This window comes from Myxocyprinus asiaticus, chromosome 45 (assembly GCF_019703515.2).
Source record: "Myxocyprinus asiaticus isolate MX2 ecotype Aquarium Trade chromosome 45, UBuf_Myxa_2, whole genome shotgun sequence".
Classification (NCBI taxonomy): domain Eukaryota; kingdom Metazoa; phylum Chordata; class Actinopteri; order Cypriniformes; family Catostomidae; genus Myxocyprinus; species Myxocyprinus asiaticus.
In genome coordinates, this window is record NC_059388.1 from 1,451,796 (window position 1) to 1,462,827 (window position 11,032).

Genomic DNA, 11,032 nt, shown 5'->3' on the forward strand with positions numbered 1-11,032 from the left:
ATGCCTTTAAATGGTGTCTGTTCGCTAAGTGGTGTTCTTCCCGTCAGGAAGACCCCCAGAGGTGCGCAGTCAGATCAGTGCTTTCCTTCCTGCAAGAGAGGTTGGAAGGGAGGCTGTCCCCTTCCACCTTGAAGGTGTACATTGCTGCCATAGCAGCACACCACAACGCAGTCGACGGTAAGTCCTTAGGGAAGCATGATCTGATCATCAGGTTCCTAAGAGGCGCCAGGAGGCTGAATCCCTCCAGGCCGTGCCTTGTTCCCTCATCGGACCTCTGTAGTTTTTCAGGGTCCACAGAGAGCCCCCTTTGAGCTTTGCAGTCAGCCGGGCTTAAGGCACTCTCCTTGAAGACTGCCCTCCTGACTGCGCTCACTTCCATCAAGAGGGTAGGTGACCTGCAAGCATTCTCTGTCAGCGAAACGTGCCTGGAGTTCGGTCCGGGCTATTCTCACATGATCCTGAGACTCCTGACCGGGCTATGTGCCCAAGGTTCCCACCACTCCTTTTAGGGACCAGGTGGTGAACCTGCAAGCGCTGCCCCAGGAGGAGGCAGACCCAGCCCTGTCGTTGCTGTGTCCGGTGTGCGCTTTATGCATCTATTTGGATCGCACACAGAGCTTTAGAATCTCTGAGCAGCTCTTTGTCTGCTTTGGTGCACAGCGGAAAGGAAGCGCTGTCTCCAAGCAGAGGATCGCCCACTGGCTCATTGACGCCATAACTATGGCATGTTTCGCCCAAAACATGCCGCCCCCGGTAGGGCTACGAGCCCATTCTACCCGTGGTGTAGTGGCTTCTTGGGCCCTGGCCAGAGGTGCCTCTCTAACAGACATTTGCAGAGCAGCTGGCTGGGCAACACCCAACACCTTTGCAAGGTTCTACAACCTCCGGGTGGAACCGGTTTCGTCCCAGGTAGTGGCACGCAACACAAGCGGATAAGCCCGGGATAGCCGGCCGGTGTATCGCTTGCACATAGCACCTTCCACCTCCTTTTGAGTTGAAGACGTGCACTGTTAATTCCCAGTAGTGTTCACAAAAGTTGTTCCCTGGTTGACTTCCTCTGAGCTCTGTGGCAGTCGAGTTTTCGGAGAGACTCGCTGCCGGCCCAGTACACGCACTAACTAAGAGCCCGGTTCTGGGGTAGGTGCTCCGCATGTGGTGGTTCCCTGTAAGGCTAACCCCATGCGATCTATATCTTCCGCTAGTTCATTTCCCCACTGGCAAACTGCGTCTTCCTTGGGCAGAGCCCCTCAGTCTCCATGTTGTAGTAACTCCTCCCCCATTGGGCAGGATCTACCTTGAAGGCTCTCCACATGGTTGGAAAGACCATGTGATGTATTCTTCCACTTAAATATCCCCCCCTCTCTTGGGGCGAGGTGTGGTCTCCGCGGTGTCCTCCCCTTGGGAGGGACACCCCCCGACTAGACCTGGTGGCCCAGTCAGATAATCCCCCTTCTTTTTTAGGGAGTGGAAAAAGAGAAGGGGAAAGAGGCCACGACTGCGTTAAGCCTGTCTCTATCTCTGGGTAGTCGACTTGTCCCCAAAAAGGGCCGTTCGACACTCATAACTGTGTTGTGGGAGGTTATGTGTCGACCTGGTGCGCTGGCTATGAGGCAAACAGCAAGTCTGCCCACCACACACCGCCAGTTCACGTAACACAGTTCAGCCTTGTGGCATTTTGTATAGGGACCCCTAGTGTCACTACATCAACACCAACGTCGAGTGAGTGACAGATAGGGAACATCATGGTTACTGGTGTAACCTCCGTTCCCTGATGGAGGGAACGAGACGTTGGTCCCTCCTGCCACAACGCTGAACTACCCGCTGAAATGGCCGGACCTTATATCGGCTCCTCAGCATAAAACCTGAATGAGTGGTTGCATACCAGCTCCTTTTATACACGTATGTTCGGGGGAGTGGCATGCAAATACCACTCGCCAATTTTCATTGGCCTTTTATCAAAGACCAGAGGTGTCTCGGGCTCCCAAGAGTGACCCCTAGTGTCACTACATCGACACCAACGTCTCGTTCCCTCCATCAGGGAACGGAGGTTACACCAGTAACCATGACATTTTACTTGAGTATTTTTCACATGAGCAGCATTAAATGTAATGTAGTCATTTACCATAAAGGTATCTTTAATTTGACTTAAGTATGACAGTTGGATACTTTATACAACACTGTTTAGGACTGTCACCTCACATATGTACATATACAGTATATATGTAGTACGGTCAAACATTGTATTATAATGATTCATAACAGGTTTAAAAATGTTGTAGACATTATGTAGACATTTTGATAAAACAGATGAAAAAATTAGCTTTCAGGGCAATTACTTGTTTGTATGTTTTGTACGATTTAATCACTTGTTTGTTCTGTTTAGTGTCCCTTTATTGTTTATGTTTTTCATTTAAATGATCAGTAACTCAGTAAATTTTAATAAAGAAAATGTTTGGTTTTGCATAATTGTTTTACCTGTATTATTATTATGCAGTGTGGCTCCTAAAGGTGAGTTGTGAAAAACTTTGAAATTAAATAATAAGTCCTTTTATGAGGCATAATGATTTTTAAAATTATTTTATTGATCAATGTGAATAATTTAAGCTTCTCATTTACCCTGAAGTTTGAGTTTAAATTCATTTAGTAAAACATTCTTTAAAAATGGTCAAACACTCATGTTATAGAATACACCTTGTCAGTCCATATCCTGTATAGTCAACACAAACTTAAAGTATGCCAACCCCCAAAACAAAACTGAAGTATCACAATTAAATGATTTATTAACAAAGAAAACAAAGTTTTCCCAGCATTTGCATGACCAAATCAGAGCAACATAAGTCCAGTGCTGACTGCATGCATAATATCAAAGTGCTTGAGTCTCATTTATGGCATAACACTCATATGACAAGCCCAACATGAAAACCAGGGCCTAACAAATTATAATACAGAAATTCATTTTGAACTCATTCATTTATACCAAACCTTCCATGTCTTAAAGAGAGAAAAAAACAAAATAATATATCCTAACAATGATAAAATCAAGACATTTATGCAGGATGTTTTCTAAAAACACATGTTACTGCCATAACTCCTTTGTTTTATAACCCTGGCAGTGATTATTATTACATGTTATTGTATTTGTCTCTGATGTAGTTTCTGTTGTGTACTTTTATCTATATGGTGTAACAGATATTGCATTAGTATTTGATTTAACATAATGTATCAATTCCCAGTCATTACCATCTTTCTAAACTACATAAATGACATGAAAAATGTAAATGTCCACTGTTTTGTATTGTATTTTATTCTTTAATGCTTCATAATAGGTTAGCATTTCTCAAACTGTAGACATCTATTTTCATGATAAATAAACATTACTCTGGTATGAACCTACAGTATGAATGTATTGTCATTGTAAAAAAATTATTTTTCTTTATTAAGTATTTTTTAACTCTGCAATTTTACTGGCTGTCTTAGGCAAAGCTCCACAGTCATGATGTTCAGTGTGTAAGTGAATATCGTAAATGCCCTAAAGTACGAATTAAAGGGATAAGATGCTGTATTTTTCATTAACATATAGACAAATCAACACATTGTCTTTAGATTCTTTATTTGACCTCTAATACTTGAAGTCAATCTTGTACAAAACCTATAAAAATATAAACCCTGATTAAAGTGCTTTAGGTTTTGAAAGACGACATTTACACTCTAATTAAAGGTATTATTTTTAGTACTGACACTGATAGTAATGGCAGTTTCTATCAATTACACTGTACAGATACAGACCTGTGCATTATAGAGTACTGTCAGCAGTTTTGCTTACATAGCATCATTCCAAGTTGACTATTGTTTTCTCTGTTGTGAATTCTTAAAAATCTCTTACTAATTGATACATTTGATTTCTCTATTTTTATTATTATTATTATTATTTAGGAGAGACCAGGGCTAGTTGTCACAATGAAATTTAAAAGTCCAATTCCACAAATGTGTTTTCTCAGTATCGTAATTTTGCAACAGTTGTTGGATAAAACAAGCAAACACAATAAAACCACACTAGCATACATTGAGAAAAGAACCAACCACAGTGCATAATGAAGGTAGAATACATATGTCTTGTATTTTGTTCCTGTGTAATAACAGTGGACATGTTCAGTAGCTTTTTTTTTTTTTTTGCAATTAAGACTTTATGGAACAGTATGTGCCTATACAGATATTGACTTTAAAAAATAAACCCACCCTGAGAAACATTCACTGGAGTAAAAAAGTATGACAACTAGCCCCGGTCTCACCTATGATTTATGGACATGACAATTAAAATGTTACAATAGAACAGCATAGTTTGAATTAAGGTGTTTTGATGAAGCCATTCTTAATACTTTCATTCCACAATTGCTTTATCCTCTCTGAATCTATAGGACAGGAGAATTTGACTAGATATGAAGTTTTGAAATCACAAGCATACTATCCTTAACCTACTGAGGTAGATCCAAAGAAACCAATGACTGACACACAGACATTACAAAAGAATACATAAAGATGCTCAGAAAAACAAGAAAACACGACAGTAAATGTTTCAATGTTTTTTTTGTAAAGCAATGACTGATGCAGAGGGTATATATTTAATTCTACTGTATGTACAAGGACCATATCCTAAAACACTGTCCTAGTAGTTCTAGAATTTTATTTGAACTGTCATGCACCCTCAGTGCATGCTTAGATATGGAAATGATTCCCTCAAGTGTAAGGGTTCTTACTGAAACTATTGCACATGGACACACTCTGTGTGAGCTTGAGGGCTGAAGGCACTATTAACTTGTAATGAATTATTTTCTAGAGAGAAACAGTAGATAGATAGACAGACAGACAAACAGATAGATATTAAATCTTTAGATCTATAGGTGGAGATATGAAGAAAAAAAAACTGAGTGAATAAGTATTAAATATTTACATATTTAAAAGGTTTAACTAATGAAGCCATACTATCTAACTTATAATACTCACTTGAACAGTAGATTTAAAATACTTTTCTGAAAGTTGTGCTTTTAATGAGCAGTGGTAGTACTGTCAGTTTGACAATATGTGGAAACTGTTATTTTTAACATATTAATTATAGCAGGATACATAGTACCATATCGAAAAAACCTTACATTTTCATAAAACATGCCATGATCTGCATAATTAATGAACTGAGACTCGTTGAACATTCAGTTTGTAAATGGTTATCAGTAGCCTTTGGCAGACACAAACAAGCAAACAAGCAATAAATAAACAAAGAAACAAATGTTGCACATTTGTAAAAAACAATAATTCTACATGCTGATAAAATTCTTGCAAAATGAGTCACTGAATAACTTATAATCTTTTGGGATAAGGTGCATTGCTAAAATATTAAAAAGTCCCACACAAGCAGTCATCAGTAGAAGCAACTGCCTTCCAGTGTACCTATGCTGCCTTCAAGTGCTTTTGGAATTATCGTAAATATAAGTTTCCTATTCAGAATTTGCACATTAATGCTCCCTCAAATCATAATTATGACTTTTGAAGAGTCCGAGTTGGGAGGAGACGTAAACTTTCAACATTGCAGAGAAGAGCTTGGTTTCTATAGTTAATGATAGGTTTTATTATTTTTTCTAAATGCAGCTACCTTGTTATCGCTTGCCTTTTCGGTTGTAAACATTTATGTATACCAGTAACCATTTAATGCATATTGTACATTTTTACACAGAGAAAATAGCATGTATTTGACCAAAATGACATTGTCGTCAGCAAGCTGACTGACATCTATACTGTAAAACTAAGATTTCCCCAAGAAATATCTTCCATGTTTCCATCAACAAAACAATCAAACAAGACACACTCGTAATTACGACTTCAGAAGTGGGAAGTAGGATAATTCTGAGCATTAAAGGCAGCATTAAAGTAGTTCATTTCTATCTGTCTTTAAATGGGAAGTGCACATATTTTTGTTTTAATTCTTACTCATATCCCAACTTAATATGCAATGACAACTATAAGTAAACCATTTATATGTTGTTTCCCCCCAAAGTGTAAGCACTGTGGTGCCATAACTTGGGGGAAGGCTGGGACGATTCTAAGGGCCCTGGACAGTCAGGGGCACTGCAGAACCCCTGACTCTTTCCGTGCATGATGAATGGCCAATTTCGCATTGGAAACTAAATTGAAGACTGCTCTTACTGGATGATAAAAGATGATCTAGTTTGTGGGACTCCTCTTAAGATGTTTAGTGGTTTATTGCAAAAGTGCTTTTTTATTTTAAGTGCTAAATGTGCATCCCAATGTTTTCAGTGCTGCACAACTCCTTGCACTGGACGCGTCATAAGCCAGGCTTAAATGGATCATGCAGAGTGGATTACATTAAATGGCGCGGTGCAGGTGGCCATGATGGATCTTGCAACCAAAGTTGGCTAACAATGATTTTGGGAAACACAACACAGCGTTGCACAGCAACACTAGTCAGCCAATGGCATGAGTTTGGGGCAGCACTATCAGTTTGAAAACCAATGGCAAATGGGGGAGTGTTCCAGAAATCTGTTTAAAAACATTATATTTGCAATTCCATTTGGTTCCAATAGTGGCACAGAAATTACACATCTGAAAATTATGCAGTATTTGGTGTCCATAGGCAGGTTTTATACTATCCTTCTTTAGACAAAATTAAAGGAAATCATATCTTGAGATAAAAAATATGTAATGAAATAACCCAATCAAAGTATTTATACTATTAATAGACTACAATATGTACAGTTGTAGAATCTGTAGAATCCCCTAGAATGAAACTATAGATCTATACATCTGTGAGAAGCTTCCCTTTGTTTACACAGTTCTGATTTGCAACTGTACAGTTCCCAGTTCGCAGGTTCGCCTCTCTAAAGTTATCAATGCTATTATTTAGGTTATCATCTATTTCCATGTATTCTGACTTACTGACAACAGAGGAACTGCGCCGACTGGAGTTGGAGTCGGATGCGATGTTTGGATTGCTCACAGTGAGGAGTTGGGCCTGTTCCTCACCTTCAGTTTCTCTGTGATAGAAATAGTTAAAGTTGGACACAATCACAGGCACCGGTAGTGCGATTGTCAAAACTCCAGCAATGGCACATAGAGAGCCCACAATTTTACCCCCAATGGTAACGGGGTACATGTCTCCATACCCCACAGTTGTCATTGAAACCACCGCCCACCAGAAGGCGTCTGGAATACTCGTGAAGAAAGACTCCTTCTCCTCGGCCTCAGCGAAATACACCGCACTGGAAAATAAGATGACGCCGATGAAAAGAAAGAAGATTAAGAGGCCGAGCTCTCGCATACTGGCTTTCAGAGTCTGACCTAAGATCTGAAGCCCCTTGGAGTGTCTCGAGAGCTTGAATATCCTAAACACCCTGACCAGGCGGATAACCCTGAGGATGGCCAAAGACGTGGCCTGCTCCCCTCCACCCTTTGTCTCCTTTCCACCTTTGTCCTCTGCCATCTCGGTTCCAAGTGTTATGAAATATGGAATAATAGACACCAAGTCGATTGTGTTCATCATGTTTTTAAAGAAAGCAGGTTTACTTGGGCAAGCAAAAAAACGAACAATCAACTCGAAGGAAAACCAGATGATGCAGAGTGTCTCCACGACAAAGAATGGGTCGGTAAAAATATTTGGTTTGTAGTAAAATGTGCTGTTGCCTATAATTTGGATCCGTCCTTGTGGATCTTCTTTCAGCTCCGGTAGAGTCTCCAAACAAAATATAACAATGGAAATGAGAATAACCATGACAGACACTATTGCTATCCCTCTGGCAGGGCCTGAACTCTCGGGATGCTCAAACAGCAGCCAGACCTGTCTTTGAAACTCATTCTCCGGCAGGGGGCGTTCTTCTTCACGAATAAAGCCCTCGTCCTCACGAAATTTCTCCATAGCCTCTTCTCCAAGCTCATAAAACTTAATTTCCTCTGAGAACATGTCCAAAGGAACATTGACGGGTCTCCTTAACCTTCCTCCCGATTGATAATAGTAGAGGATGGCATCAAAACTTGGACGGTTTCTGTCAAAGAAATACTCGTTCCTTAAAGGGTCAAAGTAGCGCATCCTTTTCTTGGGGTTGCCCAGCAGAGTGTCTGGGAACTGGGCTAGTGTCTTGAGTTGCGTCTCGAAGCGAAGCCCTGAGATGTTGATAACCACCCGCTCGCAGCACTCGGGGGAATACTGCGAATCCTGTGGATGCCCCTGCAACGTGGAGGAGGTTTCGTCCATGTTATCTCCACCCACCACCACAGTCATCCTGGAGCTCCAACTCACAGAACTGGATGGGAGTGAAAATTCAGTCGGTTTGAGTGCACATCCAACAGTCCTGTCTTGTTCAAACAGTCAACGACCCAATGGGTCTTCCAGCATCATGTTCCACCAAACGTCAAACATCTCCATGTTAAGTGGAGCACTACGCCTGCTTCGTGTGCTCACCTTGTAGGCTAGAAAATGAAGGGGAGTAATGAGATACATCCGATACCATGATGGACAAATAAATATTTTGAAATGTAAGACATTTTTACAGGATTCCTACTGGAATTTTAATTTACCATATTTTACGCTGAAAAAAAAAAGAAGTTTCTTATGAGTATTTTTGTCTTGTTTTCTAGTAAAAATATCTAAACATCTTTTAAAACATATACATTTACCTGAAACTAAACAATGCATATTTTTAGTCTTATTTTACTAGAGTAGTTACTCTTGGAACTTGGCAGTACAGTACAGCAGATATTGTTGACTTTTGTATGACAAATTGCTTATGTTAATCATTCGTAAGTCGCTTTGGATAAAAGTGTCTGCTAAATGACTAAATTACTAAATGATATTTTGGCTCACCCGCCCCCCCCCCCCACCCAGAAATTAGCAGACTTTGGCATAACCAGAAGAGTATTTTATCTTGTTTAAAGCGTATAAGACAAAATACTCTTCAAGATTCTCTGAAAACAAATAATATCTTGCACAGTTTTGCATAAACATTTAAAGGACATATAGACATTTTTGACTGGAAAACAAGACCAAAGTACTTAAGAATATAATTTTTCATTTTTCAGTGCACAACCAATCCTGGAAGATCCTAATGTACTATAAATAATATTGTAATGCATTCTAGCACAAAACTCAAATCTTTCAGAAAACAAAGTTCCCAACAGGACTACTTTGATTGCTGGTATGAGGTTATCAACAAATAGGTATTTAAAAGAAACTTTTTTCTTTATATAATTATAAAATTCCTGAAGCTCCCTGTGTGAATTCCTACTGTCCAGTAGCAAGATATTCCAGTACAGTAGGCACACAGGACTCTGATAAAGATTGTGGAATATCCAATAGTGTTCAAAGAATCAAATAAGATCCTACTGGATGAAATTAATTTGAGTAGGGGCATCCATGATTTGGGAAACGGTGTCCTGAAAGCAGAACCCTACAGAGGGCACCCAGCGTCACATATCCTCCAGAGAGCCAGAGATTCATTTTTATTCACTCTAGTGCACATCTGCTTTTAATAAAATCTCTGAGACTACATGCCACTATTATAGTTTCTGCTGTATATTAAAGAGGACATCCTTGCTTTTACGGTCATACTCTGTATATGTAGCCTATGCATATTCTGTTATCATATCCTATATGAAACTAGTATGTTTCTTATGAAACAAACACAATGACGTTAAAAATAACAAAACGCTGGCTCTCCGAAGACAGTAAAGCTGCCTATACATTGCACAATTTGTCAAAATGAGCATGTGTATTTAGAACTCAAATAACGAGAAGGACACCAAATGATGCCGATAGTGATGCTGTAAAATGACTGTCTTATACTAACGTGGGCAATATGTTTCTTATGAAACAAACACTATACTGATGTTAAAAATAACGAAATGCTGGCTCTCAAGAGGTATAAAATGTGCCTATTCATTGCACCATTTGTCAGTATGTATTTATAACGCAAATCACGAGAAGGACACAAATGATGCCGATAGTGATGTTATAAAATGACTGTCTTATAGGCTACTTACGTGGGCAATACGAATGGAGAACGGTGCGGCAATTTCTGCGCAAAACCTCCCGTGTGTTTTTATATAGATCTCACATTACAGCCCCATGCGTGCTAGTGCTTTCCTCAAATATCCAAACAGCAAGAATATAATAGATCCACAATATTCATCCTATATAGCAGGTAAAGTAAGTTCCCCAAACCCGTACTGCAGAATAGAAGAAACACACACACTCACACACACACACACACACACACACACACACACACAGAGAGAGAGAGAGAGAGAGAGAGAGAGAGAGAGAGAGTTGATGTGTAATGCGCAATGCAGACAGATTCGATCATGTTGCCAAATGTCCTTCTCCACACATCTGATGGGGAAACACTACAACTGAATAGCGCAAAAATAACAATAAGAAATTCATATTAAACTTGACTATTTTCATTGTTACATTATTAGTTTGTATTACAAGTTTACCCCATAATTACGTTAATATGTAAGAAGACGTTTATATGTACGTACATTTAGTATATTTACATTTTTGGTATTTTTTGTAAACATTTCATGTAATTTCAACAATTCATCTTACAAAAACATCTTATAGAGCCATTTTAAATGTGCAAAAAAAAAAAAAAAAAAAAAAAACTTTCAATCCAAATCGTTTTACACTCTAGGTGTAGATTTTACATTTTCATTGCTACATGTAGCACGTGCTCTTTCAGTTGAGTTACAGGAACACAGATTATTGGTAACTGTCAATTTTTGCTCATCTTCACATAGAAATTGTGCCAATCAGGCAGCAAATATTAAATTAAAGTCTGGTTCATGCTTAGTGTACTGTAAATACTCAAAACACTGGAACACCCAACATACTGCTTGTATGTGTAGAGTCATTCTTTATCAATATACACCATTGCCCTTACAGTCATATCTCAGGCCTATTCATGTCCAGCCTCTAATGAAACAGTATCTGTGTCTACAGATTAAATATTAAATTCAATTTAAACATAAA

General features: G+C 39.2%; 1 protein-coding gene across 1 annotated transcript; it reads right to left on the bottom strand.

The window, feature by feature from the left end:
- Positions 1–4,664: 4,664 nt before the first annotated feature.
- LOC127435333 (potassium voltage-gated channel subfamily A member 1-like) lies at positions 4,665–10,253 on the bottom strand. Its single transcript, XM_051688746.1, has 2 exons — positions 10,042–10,253; positions 4,665–8,472 (listed from the first exon to the last, which is right to left on the bottom strand). The coding sequence occupies exon 2, from the start codon at positions 8,282–8,284 to the stop codon at positions 6,806–6,808; it is 1,479 nt and encodes a 492-aa protein (XP_051544706.1). The 5' UTR covers positions 8,285–8,472; positions 10,042–10,253; the 3' UTR covers positions 4,665–6,805.
- Between the last annotated feature and the right edge of the window lie 779 nt (positions 10,254–11,032).